Source organism: Meles meles, chromosome 3 (assembly GCF_922984935.1).
Source record: "Meles meles chromosome 3, mMelMel3.1 paternal haplotype, whole genome shotgun sequence".
NCBI lineage: Eukaryota > Metazoa > Chordata > Mammalia > Carnivora > Mustelidae > Meles > Meles meles.
In genome coordinates, this window is record NC_060068.1 from 98,921,751 (window position 1) to 98,945,369 (window position 23,619).

The 23,619-nt window shown below is 39.8% G+C and overlaps 1 protein-coding gene across 11 annotated transcripts in view; it reads left to right on the plus strand.

Annotated features, from left to right (window-relative positions):
• Nucleotides 1-23,141, plus strand: part of JAKMIP2 (janus kinase and microtubule interacting protein 2) — a 172,749-nt gene extending 149,608 nt beyond the window's left edge. For 5 of the 11 annotated variants that reach the window (XM_045999746.1, XM_045999745.1, XM_045999744.1 and 2 more), the window contains 5 exons: nucleotides 3,571-3,636; nucleotides 6,363-6,441; nucleotides 7,155-7,225; nucleotides 17,018-17,096; nucleotides 17,513-23,141. In XM_045999746.1, the coding sequence (XP_045855702.1) occupies nucleotides 3,571-3,636; nucleotides 6,363-6,441; nucleotides 7,155-7,225; nucleotides 17,018-17,089 (288 nt within the window). In that variant the 3' untranslated portion in view covers nucleotides 17,090-17,096; nucleotides 17,513-23,141. Of the gene's footprint in view, nucleotides 1-3,570; nucleotides 3,637-6,362; nucleotides 6,442-7,154; nucleotides 7,226-7,742; nucleotides 8,539-17,017; nucleotides 17,097-17,512 lie in introns of those variants that run through there. The other 6 variants (XM_045999750.1, XM_045999753.1, XM_045999748.1 and 3 more) reach the window with 5 other exon arrangements.
• The last annotated feature ends 478 nt before the right edge of the window (nucleotides 23,142-23,619 follow it).

The window sequence follows — 23,619 nt, forward strand, 5'->3', positions numbered from 1 at the left end:
ACCCAGGCGCCCCTCTCCTGAAGTATTTTTGAAGCTGTTGCATTCTGTCCATACTTTTAACCCCAGGCATAAAGAACCTTTCAATACTGCAGCAGGCCCAGCTTCAGCCAGATGTCCTCTGATGTAACCCGATTCCACCATCTATGCATTTGTTCAGTCAGATTTTTAAATACACTTCCTAGACTTTGAACACCATGCCAGACATAGAGAATTTGCATGGACCCTGCCTTTACAAAGCTAAGGACCTACTGATGGAGTCACAGGAGACTAAGTCAAAGAAAAATAACTATAATTGGTGTCTCTTGACAAGGGGCATAAAAAACCATATGCAGTGTGCCTTGGGGACCCAGTTGTGGGGAAGACTTCCAGCTCTCCTCTCCTTAGTTCATCATGCGTATCATTGCAGATTCTTTCACCTTTTCTGATGGTACATTCTTCCTCAGAAGCCTCCATGATCCCAATTTCCAATTGAATCTGGTCCTATGCAGATCTCTCCATGTCCTTCATTAGCTGGCTTACCCTTTCCCTGAAAACCTGATCTGAGATAATCTGCAGAGCTTACCTTCCTCTCTACTCATGCAGACTTCTTCCTGGTACTACTTGGGCCATGACTCCCACCTCCAAGCCTTTGTTTGCCTGATCATTCCTAAAATGCCCTACCATGTCTGCTTTACTTATCTAAATGTTCTCATTTTTTCCAGTCCCAGTTTAAGATCTATTTCCCTTAGGATGTTCTCCCTAATAATAATGGACTGCATACTACTTAAAAAAAAAAAAATCTATCCTGCGTACCCTGTTACACACTCTTTCACAACCATATTGAGGACCTGCTTGTGCCAGAGACTAGGAATGTGACAGTGGACAAAGGCATAAAGGTCACTGTTCTCATCTATCTATCCTACAGATGAAGGGAATTAAAGCAACAACACAAAGAACAATGACCAAGGCAATTTAGAGAGTGTCCATCGGTGCTGTGGAGAAAAAAATTGGGAGTAGAGGATTCACCACTTTAGATTGGCTAGTCAGACCAGGCCTCTCTAAAGATGTCTAAAATCCAGGGACCAGCCACACAAAGATCTTGGCAAAGTGTCCCTGAAGATAGGGACAACAGAGTCTAAGTCTTTATTGTGGGAACATTTGGAATATTCGAGGAACAGGGAGAAGGTCATAAAAATGGAGCAGAGAGAGCCAAGAGGGTGGTCATGAGGTGAAGTTGGAGTGGTAAGACAAGGCTAAATCATGTTGGACCTTAAAAGAGTTGGGCTTATATTCTGAGTGTGGCTTAGCTATATCTCCCTTATTCTTATTGCTCTTCCTCTCCCCCTTAAACTCAGGGACTACCCTGATGATTTCACATGTCAGGAATACACACAGCTGCTGTAGATGGATGTACTAAATTAGAAACAGGAAGGGCTGGCAGTGAGCTGTCACACCAGTGCTGATGCCAATAACAGTGATTTGGTGGACTTATTAGCAATACAGATAAGATAGGTAGAAAAGGGATCTGATTTGGACCTGACAGGGATCTCTCTTGGATTAGATGGCAAGCAGATAGGAAGGAAAAGGAAATAGAGCATGCAACACACACTAACAGAAATAACTCATGTAATCAACATGTAGAGACAGCTTCTTTGTACTCAACAGTGTCCTGGTTACTAGAGATTGGTGAAGTTAAACATGGTTTTGCCATCATTTATCTTTTCTACTTGAGCTGGTTTTCCCTGGGTTTCAAACTTTGTCTCCCCATCTGATTGGAATGGTTCTTTGAGATCAAGAACTCACTGGTGTCTGGACTCTCCATTACATCTAGCAAATCCTGTCCTATGTAGGAAGTTGCCCAACAAGCATACACTTGATGGCTGAAGACACACTGTAGTAATCTCACAGGCCCATGATTTTATTGATAAAATTCTGCCTCCACATCCAGTAGACATATCGAGGAATTATGTGCAAACTCAAGGTGGAAATGTCTAGTAAATGTGTTGTTTTATTGAGTAGCTTTGGTGCCTAGAAATATACACAAGCACACACATCACTTCCGTGTACCCACACCATTAGCTTCCAGGCCCATTCTTGTACCCAGCATTCATTTGTCCTCTAATTTCAAGGTCAGCCTTGATAGTCTCTCTGACCAAAACTTCTCATTCACTCCTGCATGCACCTTAACCCCTTCCCTTTAAACCAGACTCTTCAGTCTCTTCAGTCCCTGCATTTGGTCAGATAACTATGGTAGGGGGCTGTCCTATATATCATCCTGGGCTCTGCCCCTTAGATGCTAGTTGCAGCCCCATCCCAGATGTGATTAGTGACCACATGTGATTCAAAAATGTCCAGTCAGACAGTGATGGTGGTCACACCACTTTGTGAAATTCTAAAACCACTGAATCGTATACTTCAGATTAAATTAACTAACTTGAAAAAATGTCCAAACATTGCCAAATGTCCCCTGAGGGGCGGAGTCATCCTGCATTGAGAACCACTGTTTCAGAGAAAAGGGAGATAGGATTTCCAAGTTCAAGTATTCTTTGTTCCAGCTTTCCCTTTTTCTCTCCACATTGCATTATAAAAACCTCTCTTTCTATATTATCACTGCATTTAGCTTCCACTGTTTTCTTCTTGGACTCCAATTCCCCATTTTCTGATTATACCCAAAAGAGGCATTAAAATAACAAGCCGACACTGTATACCCATGTGCTGTAAACCTAAAAGGCCTTTGGATTGCCAGATTGAAATTGGAAGACTATTTTTCACTCGCAAATAATTGTCTATGTAATCTTGGTTTCAAATCTGTGCTATTTAAATCACTGGAATGTTATCATGTAGTTGACAGGTAAGTTCACAGACAGTTCCGGAACTAACATTTTTGTCTTTAGGATTACTTGTGCTATTTTTACTATGTTTAGTTTTCCCCTAATTTAATCACTTCCCTCCTTGGAATTTTTAGTGAAGTATAATCTCTACTTGGTTTTATGAGAACTGGCAAATCCTGTTTTGTAATGAAATTCCACCCTGAAGCAGAGTTGAAATAAGGTTGGAAAGAAGGGGTAGCAAAAAACAATGGGATTGTTTGCATTTGTGTGTTCACCTTCAGTCATTTTTAACTGTGGTAATAAACAACCAAGAATCCCAATCTAAATGACCACGACAAAGTTGGTTTCTTGCTCACTAGTTCTGGGACATACTGCTATCTCTACGAGGAAGTAGCCTTCCAACTCCTCACTCCTACACACATTCCACCTGCCAAACAGGTCTCATGGCCAAGCCCAAGAGCAGTGAGGTGTGAACTACCCATCCCTCACAGGGTTAGGGTCTGGAGGGATGCACGCAGTAGACAGGGGCAGCAAATTTTAAAATATATGTATAATATGTATAATTAGCTTTTACACCACAAGTGTGGGTGATTTTTGAAACATCTAATCTCCTGGATTTGTGATGTTTCCAGCTGCGAGTACCAATGTTAATGTTTTCATAGCAGGTTCTGTGTTTTAGGTTGGTGAACAGTCTTCTTGTTAACTTATCTTTTTAACTTAATGCCCACTAACTCTTCTGGGTTTTTTTTTCTTTCTTCAGAGAATTCGTGACTTAGAAGATAAAACAGACATCCAGAAACGACAGATAAAGGACTTAGAAGAAAAGGTATGTGTTCAATATGAATTTCAGTCTTTATGCTTTAGATCAGAAAATAATATGAGTTTCACTCATTGTGTTTCATTTCTTCTTAGTTACTCTGTGTCGTGCCCAGGCAGGTGTAGTGACAGTTAGTATGACCCTCTCCGCCAGGCAGGTGCCTGCATTGCAACAAAGGTTCTGCCTTCAGCAACCTCGCCTGGACATGTTTGCCTTTTGTGTTGATTCCTGTTCTTTTCTACGCATGTTTTCTTTCCTGGGTTTCCCTTTTCTTACCTTCATTTCCTTTCTAAAACTTCATTTTGAGCTTTGTGACTCTACTTTGCTCTTTCTTTTAAAAATCTTTTTTGGCACCTTTTTGGGGAAAAAAAACATTCTTGTTATTCTTCACAAAAAGCCCTTTTCTTGAGCTGCAGTGTCCCCTTGACAGTAAGTCCAGAAACTTAGGCTGACACATGGTAATTATGCCCTCATGTCACTTCCCCCAATGGCCGGAAAGAGTCCTCCAAGTCAACCAGCACTTTCAGGGGTAATGCATAGTAGTTCCTAAAGAGGGCATTTCAGAATGTGCATGGCCGGAGAAGGGAGAGGGTTCATACAGGTGCCAAGCAAGGTGCAGTGAGGTAAACAGTCTCACACAACAAAGAATGCTCCCACCCATGATGCCTGGAGCACCAGTGCTAGGAACACAGCAAGGAGGACAAGAGGCTTTCTCTAGAGTTCCAGTCTGAATTCCTGTGTTGCAAAAGAATACAGCTATTTTCTAGCATCTCCCGTGGGCACCCAAGAAGAAAACAGGAAATCATCTATAGGATTTTATTCATCAAGGTTGCTTCTGTAGTTCTCCCTAAATGTGAGGTCACAGGGAATCGGTAGGGGCCAGTAGCCAGACCATAAGCACCTGGATTCTTATGTAGGCTTTCCATATCTGTTTGACCTTGGTATGTGACTTAGACTTGTGTCTAAGCCTTACCGATAAAATATGGGATGATAAAGCTTGCCCTCACCTTTTCTCATGGGTTCCATGAAGAACCATTGAAGTCACTTATGTGAAAATGACAAAACTCTGAAAGTTTGATTAAAAAGTATAATTTTATAAATTTCCAAACATAAAGTGCACATCCTCTGCAAAATTTTAAATTTGAATGGTTCTCATTTCCAGAATGTGCTATTTAGCACTGTAAGACTGAATGAGGCAAAGGTAGAGTGCCGCGAACTGAGTCTGACTTCCCAGGGTTTGGCAGGAAGACCCACAAGAGGCAGGGGTTGTTCCCAGCTTCCCTGCTTGTCAGACCATATGCTTGATGTCCTTCATTTTCTACATTTTTGAAGCTCCTGGTTTTAGTCATTTTCTGTGCTGACTGAAGGAGGAAGTCAGAATTAAAACCAGAAACTTTAGTTTGGTTCAGTCCCCATTCATCTAAGGAAAAACAAACTGCAAGGGGTGTGGATTTTTTATATCTATTAATATCACTCCCATAGGCATTTTCTTAATAAATTTCGTGGAAATTTTAGGAGGCAAGAGATTAAGATTATGTTCCCTGTCAGAATTTCCTGAATTTGTTATGTCACATATCTGAACTTCTTAACCATTTATGATAATGGGGTAATGTACATGATGGCAAACAAGGATTCTTCAGCGATCAAAGCAGTATATTCCACATATAATAGTAAATTAAGCCACTTCAAAACAATCTGGTTGGTTTCTCACTGGAGCTTTGAATGAGAGGTGAGGTTTGTGATACACCTTCTATTCCCTTGGCCTCCATTCTCATACACACAAGCCCAGAGAAAATGGGAAAGATCACTTACCAGAAATACTCCAATTTCTTTTCCTTGGGATACTTGAACACCTCCTGAGGGGACCTAAGATATCCCGTCTTTGTTCCTAATTTCCATGGACACAATATATGTCACGTGAAAACTACAGACAGCAGAACTACCTCAGCTGTGCAGCTTTACCTCCTCCCGAGCACTCCCAGGGTCATCGGCTTCACTGACTCCCATACAGAGTTACTCTGTGAGAATGAGCACAGTGGATATCGGGATCCCCTTTTATGCAGACAGTACAACAGCCCAGAGAGATAAACAACTTGCCTAGAACCATATAACCAGTCCATGGCAAATCAAGTCCAGAGGTTAGGATGTCTGACTCTAGGTGCTACATTCGGCCCACCACACTGCCTGGATGAAGAATCTCATGGCCAATGAGGTATCTCCTGATGCCCTGAGAGGTAGCGCCGGTGTCTGACCTCCTCAGAGGAGTAGTGGAAGCCTCCCATTCCCTCCATCTTCTCCTGCTATGGGTGTCATTTTACCACTCTCCATCTTCAAGGACTGAAAAAGAAGGACAAAGTTTCTGCTTCCCAGACTAATAAAAAGTCACCAATATGTGGCTCCTTGGCACCATATTTATAATTTGACCGTACAGTTTTGCTACAGTGAAGCAAGAGTCCTATAAACAAGGGCATTACAGGACACGTGCGGATAATGTGCTCAACATGAGAAAACCATAGACAACCTTTATTCAAAGATGTCGTGGGCAACAGAATGCTCCCAAATTGTGACAACAAGGTTAAAGACAGACTCTGTAAGAGTAATCACCAAGGAAATTGATATTTGAAAAAAAAAAAAAAAAAAGATCTGACTTGTGACCTTTAATAATTAGGCAGTTGGTTATGTTCCATTGCTACATAAGCATGTCTGTCCCCCCAAGTATCTGCTTCTTTTTGAAGGTTCTCAGAGAAGAGAGACAAATCAGACTCCATTTAACTTCTGAGTCAAGAAGGAGAGAACTATCTGAGAAGCACAGAGGTTCGAACAGTATCATGCATTCATTTTCCAAAGTGTCCTCTGATGTGCAAGCCCATTTTATACTATAGATCCTCACTCCTCCAGGGCACACCCAGGTTATGCCTGCTGCCCTGATGTAATTACTAATAGTGTCCCCATTTCTACCTCAGAAGTATCCCGTGGTAGATGATTTATCATATCTTTACCTTACATATTAATATTCTTCCTACTCTGCCTTACTCCTAAAACCTGTCACATTAACCAAACAGTGGTAGCCTTAAGTGAATAAATGTATGCTCTGATCATATTTTTGTATTTTTGGTAGGCCCTGCCACACACTAACAAGTAGACTATAGTATGGACTCAAGTAGGATTTGGGAGGGCTAACCTCGAGGCTTTATTATGCTATAACATTACAGGCAATTAGACTGTTGACTAACTCTTTGGTGCTTATGTTTTTCATTTATAAAATTACAAGCTTAAATCCATTATCTATTAGACCCCCTCAGGATTCCAAGATGTATGAGCTGATATTAGTTGACTCTGGTTATTCATCGAATTATTTTGTCAATAGATAAGTAAAACATACAGTTTTTTTTAAACAGAAGGTACTTGGTGTGTATGTGACAAGTGATCAGACTTGAGCAAAGTGGAAGAGCTTGAGGTGTTGTACGACATGAATGACAGTACAGAAATTTTCAGATTTACGTAATCTTCTTCTTTTTCTTCTGCAGTTTCTGTTTCTATTCTTGTTCTTCTCTCTTGCCTTTATTCTATGGCCTTGATGTCAAGGTGCCTCTTAAAGGTAAGATTGCATTTAATTCTCAAAATGTGGTTCTAAGAGGTATGTGATGAGAAGGATGATACATATAGTTACTATTCCCATGTTTGTTTGTTTAAAAAAAATCCACTTAGTTTGGTTAGCTTAAATGACATAAAATGAGAAAAAAAGTCACTTGAAACTGATGTAACATTGTGTGTTGACTATGCTTCAATTAAAAAAAAATAAATTAAAAAAGTGAGAAGCAGATCCAATCCACTTGGGAGATTATGAAAGAAATAAAGGAACCATCAAGTATTTTGGAAATCAAGAATTTTGTTCTAGTTAACCGTATTGCTTTGGGAGGTCATAATGTCTGTGGAGCTCAGTGTTCTCATCTGTCTTCCATTATGCAGAAGGAGTGGCTTCCCTGTCTGCAAAATGAAGAAATTTGAGTTTATGTTTAGTGTCTCTTCCAACTTAAAAATTCTGATCCTTTAAGTCTAATAAGCTAAAAATGACTGATTACTCTTAACCCTTTCTCTCCATCTGATTTCATCAGAACTCAAAAAAGCAGGCTGTTAAGTGAAATTGGATCTTCTTTTCAAATAAGATCATTTTTCAAGGTCAGTTTAGAAAAATAAGAGTTTTATTACTACTAAATTATCAAGTCTATGTCTCATTAATACATGTATAAATAATCTTGGACACTGATTCCCAGAGCTATGAAAAATACAGATCCCAAGGCCTTACTTCCAAGTTAATGGATCAGGTTATTGGAGATGGAGGTAAGAAGGAGGGTGGGAGAAGTGGAAAGCAAGGAATAATCTGTGTCTTTAACAAACATACCAGGTGATTCTGATGTCTACCCAGGTGCAGAAACCACAACTCATATTAACAGTATTTAAAAATGAGGAAGGGCCAGGTGCTCTTCTAAATCCAGGTATCATGGTCTGTGGCAACTTTAGTTTTACTATTGTATTATACAGGGATTTTTCCTGGACCTCATATTCTTCAACATTTTCTATAGCAAGTTGAAAAATAGAGAGGAAACACTTTCTCTTTCCATGGGTATCAACTCTGTTACCTAGATGTGGTACTGATAAGCAAAAGTGTTTTAGCACGACCTGTTACAAAGGAGTTGAGCAAATATGCCCAGGAATTTTTTGTCCTCATATAATCAACCCTCTGGCTTTATTCTGTCTTCCAAAAGATTTTCTGTTCTGACTGATAGCCATCCTGTCTGGCAATCAGGATGGTAGCCTTGCAGAACGTAAGGAAGAGGACTGAGGCTCTGAAATTGAGTAAGAATAGGAGTGCCTGTGTGGCTCAGTCAATTAAGTGTCTGACTCTTAATTTTAGCTCAGGTCTTGATCTCAGGGTCATGAGATCGAGCCCCACATGGAGCCTGCTTAAGATTCTTTCTCCTCTCTTCCTCTTCCTCTGTCCACCCCCCTTCCTGCTTGCTCACTGTTTCTCTAAAAAAAAAAATTGAATGATAATATAAAAAAAATGGGTAAGATTTTCTAGGAAAGGGTAGAAATGGCTAGAGCGTCAGAAAATGAGTAGCCCCCCCAACCAAGAATAATAAATAAATAGGACAGACAAAATTTAGTGGGACCCAAGTACTCCCAAGTAGTTGAGGGAAGAATCAAAACTCGACAATAGGGCGCCTGGGTGGCTCAGTTGGTTAAGTGACTGCCTTCAGCTCAGGTCATGATCCTGGAGTCCCGGGATCAAGTCCCACATCGGGCTCCCTGTCCGGCAGGGAGTCTGCTTCTCCCGCTGACCCCTCTCCTCTGATGCTCTCTCTCTCTCAAATAAATAAATAAAATCTTAAAAAAAAAAAAACCTCGAAAATACTGGTTAGAAAATGAGTAGGTTTGAACATTCACATCAATAATGGCTAACACTTCCTTGCCCAGGGCTGTTCTAAGCAATAGATATAATGACCCTCACAACATCCCCTGTAAAGCCACTGTTGCTTTTTTTTTTTTTTTAAGATTTTATTTATTCATGGGGCACCTGGGTGGCTCAGTGGGTTAAAGCCTCTGCCTTTGGCTCGGGTCATGATCTCGGGGTCCTGGGATCGAGCCCCGCATCGGGCTCTCTGCTTGGCAGGGAGCCTGCTTCCTCCTCTCTCTCTGCCTGCCTCTCTGCCTATTTGTGATCTCTCTCTCTGTCAAATAAACAAATAAAATCTTTAAAAAAAAAAGATTTTATTTATTCATTTAAAAGAGAGAGAGAGAGCAGAAGCAGGGAGGAGGGGCAGAGTGAGAGGGAAAAGCATACTCCCCGCTGAGTAGGGAGCCAGACGCAGGGCTCCAGGATCCCAGGACCCTGAGATTATGACCTGAGCCAAATGCAGACGCTTAACTGACTGAGCCATCTAGACACCTCCAAGATCAAGGGCTGCTTTTATTCTTCACAGCTGGAGACACACTAACACAGGACTTTCCCAAGGAAATAGAGCTACAGTCAGCAAGACTGGCATTTGTACGCCAACAGTCTCGATCTAGAGGCTCTTAGCTGCTTACAAACCACCATGCTGCCGCACAAAGGAAAGAGGGCATTTCTCTCACATTGTGAGCGCCGTTGGTGATCATGTATATCAGCAGTCAGGGTGCAGTGTGGGTAGTACTGCTTGGCTAGTAGGTTTTGAAATTACAGTGTGCTCATCTCTCTACCTTTTTCCATTTTTTGTGACTCTGAGCATTGTACAGGATTTAATTTGCTTTTCTTCCAGAGTAGCACAAAACTGCCACTTAGTAATTATCTATTGAATGAAAAGTCATGATTATAATTAATAATAATACAGCAAATTAATGTGACTGAATCTGGGGAGTTTAAAATAGGTATAGGAAAATGACTGAGTAGTTTAAAGTTACAGCTTTGAAGTTAGATAAACTGTTATGTTTGGATCCTGCCATTTACAAACTATGTCATGGTAACTTTAATCCACCTGAGATGAGGTTTCCTATTCTGTAAAATGGTTATATTACCTACAACTTGGTATTATGTTGAGGGAACTAAATGCGATTATACATATAAAAGACTCACCAGATTGCTTGGAACATAGTTCATAATCAGCAACTCTTAGCTATTATTATACAAAAACTTAGCACCACATTTACTGAATTTGTCAGTTTATAACTTTGATATTATAACTTGTAGGGGCACTTAGGTGGCTGAGTCAGTTAAGTCTGGGACCTTGGTTTTGGCTCAGGTCATGATCTCACAGTTCTGGGATGGAGACCCACATCAGGCTCTACACTTAGTAGGGAGTCTGCTTTTCTGCCTCTCTCTGGCCTCTGCCTCTCTCTGGCCTCTGCCCCTCCCCCCACTCGTGAGTCCTGTCTCGCTCCCTAAAACAAAGAAGTCTTTTGGGACACCTGACTCAGCTGATTAAGTGTCTGCTTTTGGCTCCTGTCATGATCCTTTGTTTCTGAAATTGAGCCCCATGTCAGGCTCCCTACTCAGTGAGGAGTCTGCTTCTCTCTCTACCTCTACTCCTCCTCCCTACTCAGTGCTCTCTCTGTCTCTCAAATAAAGAAATAAAATCTTTAAAACAACCAAAGTATTTTAAAAAAAGAAATTATAGGGGCAGCTGGGTGGGTTAGTGGGTTAAAGCCTCTGCCTTCGGTTCAGGTCATGATTCCAGGGTCCTGGAATCGAGTCTCACATCAGGCTCTTTGCACAGCAGGGAGCCTGCTTCCTCCTCTTTCTCTGCCTGCCTCTCTGCCTACTTGTGATCTCCATCTGTCAAATAAATAAATAAAATCTTAAAAAAAAAAGAAAGAAAAAACTAAAAAAAAAAAAAAAAGAATTATAACTTCTAGCATTACCAAGTAATTTACCACCTAAACCAGAACAAGTAATTGCCTTTTTGTCTCCTCTTTTCAGGAAGTATTCTAGATTTAAGTAAGATGACTGGAAATTGATCAATGCCACTTTTATCTCCAAAGCAGATGAAGGAGAGATAGGAAGAAGTAAGGAAGAAAAATGTTTGGCTCTTTGGCAGGTAGTAAAGGTTTACTGCACATAACCATAAAAATATTTTTCCTACTAAATTAAGGATTTATATTCTGCTCTTAAACTCAAGACTCACTTAAATTATATGTAAAGCTACCCTCCTTGAAGTGGAGCCACTCGTGCTTTTTTTTCTTTTCGCAGTTAAATTACCCAAGTCATTTTGTTGGTATCTAGAAGCTGCTGAAGGCTCCCAAGAAAGCACCCTTACTGCTCTCAGTGGCATCTAAATGCAGCTGCACAGATTATATCAGGACTTTCATCTTAAGCAGGGGAACCCCAGGTAGTTTCAGAAGGTACCATCTGCGCATGCATTCTGTAGATTTATTCTAAATAAACAGTGTGCCACAAATTCTTCCATGTCAGTTATACAGGGAGACAAAGGAAAGAAGAAAATGAGAGAAGTACAGAAATCGCTATCACCAGGTTATTGTTACACCCAGGTTATAGTGACCCACTGAAAATCCTCTTCTTCTGAAGAGGGACATGTTAATGAAAACATACCAGAACCAACTCTGTTCATTATGCAGTTTGGAAGACCAGACCGAGAACAGGTGATCATGATTTTTCATCTACATACCGTTGTTCATTTTTAATGATCCCAGTGTCAACCATGAACACTTGAACTTGATAGTTCAGTATTTTCACTTCCTGTCTAGTAACATAAAACAGATTAAAAGACCAGTAATACTGTATTGTTGTTCTGATTAAAAAAAAAAAAAGACTTAAAAAATAAATACTGTGGGCGCCTGGGTGGCTCAGTGGGTTGAGCCTCTGCCTGAAGCTCGGGTCATGGTCTCAGAGTCCTGGGATCAAGGCCTGCATCGGGCTCTCTGCTCGGCGAGGAGCCTGCTTCCCCCTCTCTCTCTGCCTGCCTCTCTGCCTACTTGTGATCTCTCTCTCTCTCTCTGTCAAACAAACAAACAAACAAACAAACAAACAAACAAACTGTATTATAAAAACAGCCATAGCAGCGCCTGGGTGACTCAATTGGTTAAGTGTCTGCCTTTGGCTGGCATTGTGATCTCTGGGTCCTAGGATAGAGTCCCACATCAGACTCCCTGCTCAATAGGGAGTCTGCTTTTCTCTCTCTCTCCCTCTGCCCCCCCACTCTCATTCTCTCTCTCTTAAATAAATAAATAAAACTCTTTTTAAAAAGCCAGCTACAGGGCGCCTGGGTGGCTCAGTGGGTTAAGCCTCTGCCTTTGGCTCGGGTCATGATCTCGGGGTCCTGGGATCAAGCCCCGCATCGGGCTCTCTGCTCAGCAGGAGCCTGCTTCCCCCTCTCTCTCTCTGCCTGCCTCTCTGCCTACTTGTGGTCTCTCTCTCGCTTTGTCAAATAAATAAATAAAATAAAATTTTAAAAAGCCAGCTACAACTGATTAGTTACAAATTCTCCATGAAAATATGCAAATGTTTATTTCTTATTACATTTATATTTTTTCAATCCCTCCTGCCAAGGCCTGGGGGGAGGGGGACTGCAGAAAATAAGTGGCAATATGACTCTACTATATTTATTGTTTAAGATGAAAAATTTTGTTCCTTATTCTCTTATATTTTTAAGTGATAAGATGAATCATTGTATGCCAGTTAGTCAGTCTTTCTTTCCTTTTTTTTTTTTTTAAGATTTTATTTATCTGACAAAGAGGAAGAGAGTACAAGCAGGGGGAAGGACAGAGGGAGAGAGAGAAGCAGATTCTCCACTGAGCAGGGAGCCCAATGTGGGGGCTGATCCCAGAACCCTGGGATCATGACCTGAGCCAAAGGCCAACGCTTAACTGATTGAGCCACCCAGGTGCCCCAATCAGTCTTTCTTTATGTAGATATATTTATTAGTCTTCATCTAGTCATACTGAGGTTGTCTCCCTGTCTTATAGATTAGACTATTAAGAAAGCATAGATTAGGGCTTATGCTTTATATATCTTTGTATGTTCAAGGTCTACAGCAATGCCTTCTATATACTAAGTGCTGAACACATTTTAAGTTGACAGGTGGACTGAAGGCTAGACAAATAAATGAGTGAATGGTTGGGTAAATGACTGAGAAAGTAGATTTGTGACATGTTAGGTCAGAGCCCTGGATAGTATGGAACTATAATAACAAGATGGCTATCTGATTTGTTCTTTATGTGTCATTGGAGAATAACTTGAAGAATGAGTGAACAGGGGTGCCTGGGTGGCTCAGTCGTTAAGCATCTGCCTTCAGCTCCGGTAGTGATCCCAGGATCCCGGGATGGAGCCCCGCATCAGACTCCCTGCTGGGCAGGAAGCCTGCTTCTCCCTCTCCCACTTCCACTGCTTGAGTTCCTTCTCTTGCTGTGTATCTCTCTGTTAAATAAATAAATAAAATCTTTTTTTAAAAAATGAGTGAACAAAGGAAAGAATACATGAATAAATACATTCTCCCCCAACTCTGTGGTGGTGATGTCCTACTCACCTGGCTCAGTGCTTCTTCTCTAAACACTCTTATAATTCACACTCCACATGGCAGCTGAGTGAATTTTAGGAAACACAAATCTAACCATGCCCCCTGCTTGGGAAAGCATCATCATTAGAGTGAAATCTCATTCCCTTAATGTGGCCAAACAGAGCCCAGTATGGTCTAAATGCAAAGCCTCTCGGGCTTTCTCTTGCTCTAGAAGCTTCTTTGATGAGCCTTAGTCCCTTCTGCCTACTGCAGGGGTTTGCCCACGCAGTCCTTGTGCACACAGTACTTTCAGCCCTGCTTTATCTAGTAAACACCTACTCACTCATCCTTCAGATCCCAGCTCACTTGTGACTCCCGCAGGCAAGTCTTCTTGATTGTACTCCCAGACAAATTTTACATGCATTTGAGTTGTTTTGGTTGTTGTTGTCATTTTTCTCAGTTAATGCCTATATTCCTCTTTGTGTCTAGGTTCATGAGGGCCAGGACCATACATGTTTTATTCATCCTGTAACCCTAATGCCCACATAGCGCCTAGCTTTTATTGACAATCCATAAATACTTCTTAATGATAGTTATGATATTATGGTAAAGAAGAGCAAGAAGACATCTGTTTTGTGGTTGAACGAGTGCATTTCATATCTATTATTTTATTTAATAGAGAGATCCTACAAAATAGATACTATTATGCCTCTATAAATATTAATTTCTTAATATAAAAGATTAGCAAGTGATAGCCTCTACTATTTCTCTAGGGATTAAATGACATTATATAAGTAAAGCAACCAATATAGTACATGGCATATAGAAAGACTCACTAAAAGCCAAGTTCCTAGGACATACTAAGCATTCTGTCTTGGATCATGTGTTATGAGATGTGCTTCTATCCACTTGGAACATCTTTCCCACACAACCGTCAACTAGTTAATATCCATTTGTCCTACCCATGTCAGTGTAAAATCAGCGACTCAGAGAAGCCTCCTCTGATCCTCTGACTTCAGTTTTGTTTCATTTATTATTACCTGTCTTTCCCACTAGGATTCTCTTAGCCCAACTACCTAACAGGGTCGGTTTCCTCATCTGTAAGATGGAGGTAATAATAAGAGCTACCCTTTATTGACTATTTTACCATATGATAAATTGTATATGAGGGTTACGAAATGAAAGGTGTCAGAAAAACCCTTAGGGGTCTTGATGGTACAGGTTGTTGGGTGATGGTGCCATTTACAGAGACCTCAGAAGCAGGAAGAGGGAGTGACTGCTGTCCAGGATTTGGGGTTCTTTATGATAACTAGGGATCAGGAGGTAGCTATAGTTTGTGACTCAATATACCTTTAAATATGTGGCCCATAAAGGATCAAAACTATAACTTCTAGCAGTTAGAAAACCCTAAAGGATAGTGAACATAAGTAGCCTGTCCATTAAACCCAACTCATATTTGCTAAGTGTCATCTGTGAACCAGGCAGTGTAGTAGGTACTTGGATACTGGAATCACAAGTCAGACATGACATCACTGTGCTCATTCACTTACAATCTGCTGGCATGTAGTAAACTCTCAGAAATGATAGCTGCAATCGCTGTGTTGCAGAGGAGGAAACTAAAGCTCGGTGATGTTAAGTAACCCACTCATAGGAATTCCCGAGGTTCTGTCATATCCCGAGGGCCTTGTCAATCAAAGGCGAATGTATGTTCTCTACAGTTTTTATTACAGTGTACCTTTGGTTCACTGAAAATTGGTCATTGATGATGGCCCATTGGATGGGGCTTCAGTTATTCACAATGCCTGTCTGAGTAAGTGTGGCTCTGTTCCTAGTTCCTTTGCAGATACTCACTGTACACAAATTTAATATTCTGGGAGACTGCCCTTCTGTGTTTACATATTTATTCTATCCATACAAATACACATAACACTATATATATTTTATATGTACATATATTATACACACACATGCAAACACACACCTTAAAGTATCTTTTATGTACATTAAGATCAGTTTTCTTCTCTACCAGGGAATATAGGAGTATTACAGTTGTAGCCATTTGTATGGGGCTCTTATCTCAGTGGGATGTAAATATGAACATAATCTGTTTTTCTCAAAACATGGCTTTCACTCAGGTTCTAACTTTCCTCTTATTCTTTAATAAATCTCAAGCTGGCTCCCCAGTTTTTCAGTTCTTAAAAGTCTGGCTCAGTTTAAAATACAACCTCAGCTTCTATCTAATCTCATTTCTTCCCTATCCCAGGTGTAGGACAGATTCATGATCTGGCTCTAAGAGATCTCTCCCTCTTTCCTCTTCAAAGCTTGGTTCTCCTGGAGGGCAGGGAAGAGGCAGAGGGAAAAGAGTACATGCATCTCAACTGCGTTGACAGTGCTTGTGACTCTCTTCCTGGTGGTTGATGCTTTTCTCTGGCAGTTACCAGTGCTTGATGTCCTTTCTATGAGAGGTGATGAAAGACTGGCCATTTGGGGGAACGTATGTGTGAGTTCTTCAGAAGCTGTGCAGGATGTGCCTACGGGAGTATTCCCTGACTGGCTGAGACCCAAGCCCTTCCATTGCCACTCTGGATCTCAGCACTGGTGCTCCCAGCCACAGCATCTTGCTGGGAAGGAATCTCCTGCCCCTGTCTCTGCCCCACCATCCCTCTCCAGTTCTCTGCCCAGACAGACAAAGAAAGATGTGCAGTAGGTGAGCATTGCTCTGTATTTGAACACTGGAATGTGAATCTCATTTGTGCAAGTACCAACAGTCTCTCCCTCCTACATCTAACCCACTGTACTTCCTTCCCACTGGTTCTCCTCTGTGACCCTATCACTCTTTCATTCATGTCTAATCTAGTCTTTAGGAGGAACATGCCTCTGCAAATATGAATTCTAGATATTTCTGACTGGTACTAATGACAGGAATTCTTTTGAATCTTTCATTTGCCTCTGGTTGGTGGACTGGAAATCTCCCACCACTGCATTACTGCATTACTTCCCACCACTTTGGATATTGATCACTATTTCTGCAGCACCAGTAAAGTCCTGCTACAGAATTAGTATTTTTGTTTTACAGATGGAGAAATGAAGGCTTAGAGAATTGAAATAACTTGTCATTGGACATACAGTGAAAAAATGGAAATCCCAGTTTTCTCCATCCATGTTATTGAGGCTCTAAAGGCCAAGTCCTTGAGCAGTGCATGATAGCACGTCCTTTGTGCCATCTCTGGCTTTTGGGGGGAAGAGAGTATTATATCCTTAACATCTAACCAAGTTAAAACTCAGACACAGAGACTTAAAGAGAAATAGGGCTAGGAGTCCTAACTGGTATAGTCCAGGGAAATACCTTTTCAGGAACATCTCTGGAGCCAATTAAGAAACCTATATGGCATACTTCCCAGGGAATCCCCAGGTCAAGACCTCAGAGTGGAGACTACCTGCCACTGGATACAATTGTTGAGGAGGAAATATGACATAAAAGTAAGTCACTGAAAGGCATAGATAGACAAGACCTGCTTTTAAAATAATTTTATGTTTTATAATTTTATATTTAATTTTGGGGGTATGATCATTCATTTTAGCTTCTAAGGTGTTGTCTTGGAAGGCCCCAGAAGTAAAGGCTACTGTGATAATTGCTTATATGTCAGGCTGCTTACTATGAAATAAGACCTGTTCATTGCTTTCTATGCATATATAACCTTTGAAATAGATCATTCTCTTTTCGCACTTAAAATTAAAGGGATTGAGTTTAGAGACTTCGTTTATGTAACTTGGATTAGATAGTAGAGCTAAGAGAGGTGGTAAAGAATAATTTTTTTTCTTTAAAAAAAGAATTTTTTTCCTGCTTCAGCTAATGACAGAAATGATGATTTAAGAATTTTCCCTCTGTTTTTCAGAGTAACCGAAAACATGGATAAGACCCCAGAAATACAAATGCTTCTAGACCTTCAAAGATGGCAGAAATGTTTACAACAGTGAGAGGGAGATCAAAAGCTAAGAACTACCCTGTAGCCAGGACTACAACTGTGTATTTTAAAGCCATTATTCAAGGTTTCTTACTTGACAGTTCCCACATGACCCTGTTGAAAATCTACAATATATGCTGCATTTAATGAAACATGTATATGTCAAAGCAGAAGAAAAGAACTATAAACATATATTGTGTAAAGAAAAAGTTCAGCAATGGAAACAGTTTCAGCAGATCAAGGAAAGATGTGTCTTGGGCATGGAACCAAAGTTACAAAGAAACACTCTCCCCCTGCTGTGCAGGGGGATCATTTTAATGTAACACCACACCCCATGGAAACACTAGTCCTGAAATAAACATTTTCAAAAATCAAAACAAAGGAAAAAACAAGGGCGGGTGGGGAATGAAGCACGAGGAATACCTATGAGGAGCTATTTACAATAAAATGTTTCATTTGAAAAGTCTGGTTTCTTACTACAGGGATTTGCTTTTTGTCTTTATTGTTGTTTAAAACTCAGGAACAGAGCCGTCTGCAATGTGAATGGGAAGGAAAGCAGTCTCCCGTTTGTTTTTCTGCAAGAGGTGGAGCTTGTGGAACACATTCCACAGAGGACAGATGAGAGTGGACCACAGTGACCCCCCCACTCAACTGGCAACAAGGCAGAGGACCTAAGCGAATGTAACATAAGAAATAAAAGCAGATTTGATTCTGCCTTGGCGTTCTGTCACATCTGTCTTCCTCCACGAACAGACTGATCTCATTCATATTGAAAATTAAGAAGATGATGCCCTAAATCACAAGTTCCCTGACTCGGTTCTGTTAACAATGCTACCATCTATCTCTAGGGCACATGGGCCTGAGAGCATCTCTGAATCCATTTCCAAAATACTGGTTTTCAAATGGCTGCTTAAAATTGCCTGCAAATAAATATGTTATACAGTTTGAATAAAAACACAGTAGAGGTGAAAAGTAAACTTCTACCAACAGCTGAGTTTGCCACAGAGATGCAAAAGTTCAACAAAATTATGATGATTTTTTAAAGTATCCTGGTATGCCTAGAGCATTCTGACCTCTTGTCATTTAGACTGATAACATTTTTTTCCCCCAGAGAGCTGACAGCAACAAGATAGCTCTACTTTTTTTATATATAGAAGTAACGTACGTTACCAATAAGGTTGTTTTCTACCAGAGAAGAGTAGAAGACTGGTACTTTTCCTAAGTTATGTAATACTGAGTCTTGGATTCAGCTCTGAGAGCCAGTAAATATTCCTGGAAAACAAATTTAACACCTCATTTACTGTAGATAACAAAACAGCCTCAATTTTTCAAATTGTCAAGGTTTTATTTACAGGGCTAGATTTCCCATGCTAAAGAATGTGTGTAGGGAGCCAGAAACTTTCTATGAAATGCTACGCAAATCCTTCCAAGTTCTGAATCTTATTCTTTGGTTTTTAACGCTGGCATTTTCCAAGCCAGAACAGGAACTGAAGAATAGGCCAAGAAAGGCTAGAATGCTGAGGGTACCATGTTTTGTCCTCTTTACTGCTGACCCAGGTGTCTTTGGCCCAGTCACTTAACCTCTCTGTGCCTCAGTCTCCTCATCTGCAAAATGAGGTTAAATGCTTTTTCATAAAGGTTTTGTTTTGTTATGTTTTTTCAATTCTGGAACAAGAGGTGCTTAAAGTAGCACAAAGTGCTTTGTAAAATTATGACTGCTATATTATTTGACTTTCTTGTATTGTTGAGAAAGAGTCCCACACATAATAAAATAGTGCTTCAGTTTGGTTAAATCTAAGCACCACAGCACTGAAGCTTTCCCATTGAACTACCTGGGATATTGCTAGCAATAAAGGTTGGGAGATCCAGAGCCGGGATCTCTAATAACCTATAGTAAACAGATCATCTCGTGCTTTTGAACAAGACCGAAGAACGTCATTTCCCTGAGAAGCATCTCCTAGCTCTCCTTATTGTGTATGCATGCCATGATAAGGAAGAAACACTTAAGTCACAGGAGAGCCAACTCTGAAATTAAGGTGTGGAATCTACTGATAGTATCACATAATTAGTTTGATCATCCCTTTCATTTTGGGGAGATGTACAGTAATGGGTCCTACTGGGAATATACAAAATAATCATCCTGCTGGGTTCTTTATTCAACTGGGTAGTTTCTTTACTCAGTATGAAGAGCACATTCGTTATGCAGGCAATGTTAAAGAAGGTGGCACTATGCTACAGTCTGTGACCCAACCCTTTCTGATCTCAGAGTACACGGAAGAGGATCAAATACTCTTCCCTCTTCAACTTTTCTCTTCTGCTCTTTAGTGGACAATCCAGGGTCTGTCTGTGCAAATCCATACTCCATCTGTTATGTCAAACCTGCTTTCCTTCTCTTCATCTTGCTTTTTCCACCAAGAAACTTGTATGTTAAATTTTATATCCAAGCACTGACTTTGATTTAAATTATTAGGAACATTTGTAAAAATAGTGTGGCTTGATTGTGTACCTTATCTGCTATAAATCTGATTGTATTACACACATAGAAAATCACACACAAGCAATATAGGTAGGATGACCATCTAAGCAGCTTTAGATGCATTTAGGACAAATGCAAAAGGGAGGGATTCATACTTTTTGTTTAACTTTCAGGAAATGAGCAAAGTTCTCTAGATTTTAGGCTAAAAGGGTATGTTTTTACCAAGTCTTACTCCTGATCCTCAAAATTTACATACCATTGGATGAGGCTAAATATTTTGATAAATACATCTCTGTTATTCACTTCAACAATTATAAAAACATCAACAAAATTATAAAGGTATGTTTCACTCATGGATCCACAGAAATGAATCCTATTTAAATGAATGTTTCCCTTGCGTATTATGTTCAGCAATAGTAAAGGGTGTCTCATGAGTAATGGAGAGGCTGAATGTGGGCCCACTTCTTACAAAGAGTACATAATCCCGACTCTGATGTTTAATTTCTGTATCTGAACTACCCTGACACATTTGGCCAATAAGTTAGTAGTGGTCAGGATGACATTCTTCAGGGTTCATTTAGTTAATTTTTCTTATCAAAGTATTCATCTCTTGGAAAATAAATGTAACTAATGATATTAAAGAATAGTTTGACATATCGCTTCTCAGCCTTTTGGCTAAGATAAAGTGAAGAATAGTTTGACAAAAAAAGGAAAGCCCCAATTTGGATAGTTATTCAGGACAGGAAAATTTTCACAAGGAAGGAAAAACAAAATCGAAATCTATATTTGGCTATCATACTAGAAAGCCTCTATTGTTAATTGACTGTCTAACCATTTTTCTTTAATGCCACCCAAATTTTATTTTAGGAAACACATTTGAATGTGCTTTTAACCTGTGTCAAACCTGCCAGTCGTTAGGTTTTAGGGGTGGAAGAAAAAATTTTGCTTTGATTTTTCTTCCACTCACAAATAACTTCACATGGGTGGCCTGGTTCTTCAGTAGGATAGACATGGTGTAGAGGGTTCATGGGTCATCACTGGAGCTGAAAGGGGACATTTGTTCTCTACTAGTATGGGAAAAATAAAGTTTTGCCAAATAATTTTTGCTACAGTATTTATAATTTCAACTAAATTTTTGTTCATAATCTTTGATAAATTTGTTCCTTTTGCCTACTTATTGTCAACTTTTTCTGTAAACCCATTGTGTAATTCACATGTTTAATGTCTTCAATGTAATTCATTTCTTCATTGTTTAAAAAGGAAGTGTGAAAACTGCCTAGGTTTTCATGGGAACTGTAAAAATGATATCATTTTTGTGTTGATGTTTAAATAACTGGATCATGTGTGTTACGTTACATCAAAGTAGATGGACAGCATAGACATTTTTAAATACTTAATTGCATTTTTTTGATCTGTCAAAGAGTGGTACTACATATGTATGTATATATATACATGTATACATGGTATATGTGTGTGTGTATATATATACATTTATCTACTATATTGAAAAAGTTCAATATAACTTCCGAGAGATCAGTAATCAAAGCAAATCTTAGATGACTTTATGTCATGAGTTAATACTTCCAGGATGGGCCCAGGCCTCTCCTTAAGTTGATACTTTTTAAAGGGAAAAAAGTAGGTCACAAGGTCTTAAAGGACAAAGTTTTCTTCCCGTTCAACTGTGTTGTCACTTCTTTATATTACCTTGAGACTGAATTTCAGGTGTATTGGTGAGAGGCTTCATACATAATAGAAGGTTGGAGTTGATCCTCTAACTCCATTTCAGTACTGGGCAAGGAAGATTCACATTCCTTTGCTGCCATTTAATTTGGTTCTTCTTAAATAAACCTTCTACTGTTGAAAGTCCAAGTCCAGTGTTTAATCAAGTTACTAAAGATCTATTCCAAGGAGTAATGTGGCAAAAATAGGTTATAATTTGCTATATTCAACCTAGTGTATCATGCTCAGAGGTGGCAGGGATTGATTGGGTGAAGTTCCCTGTTTTTGCATTTGTGTTTTTGCATTAAGGTCATTGCACCCATGCTTTTATTTCCATCCTTGTTATAGCAAAGATCTGTAGGATGGAAATGGTGTAGATAAACAACTTTGAGTCCAATTTTGCCTACAGTCAAGACTCTACAAACTCGCTCAAGTGTGGGTAATGCAGTTTCCAAAAAGCACATCCCCAGCATCCATCAATAAGAGCAATCACTTAGATTTGACTGACATCTCACAAAATGTGCCTATCCCCCCATTCACTATAGTAACTTCCTATGAGACAGATCAAAATTCAAACACTTTTATAGATATGTAATGTACATATAAAAACATATACTGTACATAGGTGATGGTGTGAGCGCTTACTTAATGTGTACTTCTGTCCTAGGATTGAGGACTTAAGGAAGGGGTTTTTCTATGCTGCTAAGTAACTCATATTTTTGGTTAGCATCTGATGTCTGTGCTCTTCTCCTCCTTCCCTGCCTCTTCTCTGTCCTCCCCTACCTTCTGTTCACTACCACAATTCCCTGTTGTTGACTGAGGCAAGGAACTACTCATTGGCTTTCCAATTATCCAGCCCCATAAACCAGCCTGATAGTGATGCCAGTGGTTTTCTAGGAAGAGCAACAGAAAGTCTAGTACAACCTACAGTATTAACATTACCCAAAATTCCCATAATTTTATCAGCTAGAAATCTCATTCTAACAAGGGTTCATGCATGTTTTAACCTTCGAGATCCAACTCTATGGGGACTTGAGAAGAGAGCCGATGTATTTGATTCCCAGATGACTACTATGCTAATGTAGCCAGGGGACCAATTTCTCAGAGCTTTCATCCGATCAACTGCCTCATTTGGGGTTTTTTATCTCCATCTCATTAGCATGACTCCATCTATTGGTTCAGTGCTTGTTTATTAATGGGAGAAAAATATCAATTGACTGAGTTTCACCAGGATGATCCCCTGAAGTACACTGAACATGTACATGCACTGTATGTATTATCGTAGAGATTGGAATCAATTTATTGTATGTAAAGTTTTATGAATGATCATTTTATAATTTATGTATTTAATATAAGAATCAATGAGCTCTGGTGTTTTAGTTTATATAAAAATAAAACAAGCTGCATTTTTTAAAACCTTATCTTGCATTGTTCATAGGTTTTTGCTTTTGTTTAGTTTAACTGTCCTCTTATCTACCTTTGACAAATAAGGTAAAGCAGAATCAGAGCTATCAGCATAATGTCAGTGATCAAACTCTACATCAAGAAGAGTAAGTGGATTTCTCCTCATCTATTCACTCTGAATTTTTATTGTACCTGCCAGGAGTACTATGGGGAAGAGTCCAAGGCAGAATTTACACATTCGAGGAGAGACCTATGGTCGTTTAGCATTCCTGCTCTGAGTATAATTTGGGAGAGAACCTTACCAGGTATTTGTCATCCTTATTCTAGATATTACTTCTTTTCCTGTATCCACCTACCTTTTTTCCCTACCATAGAGAGCCACTAGAGGTAGCAAGTTAACAAGTATGTATTGGGTGAGCATCCGTTATGGACCAGTCCT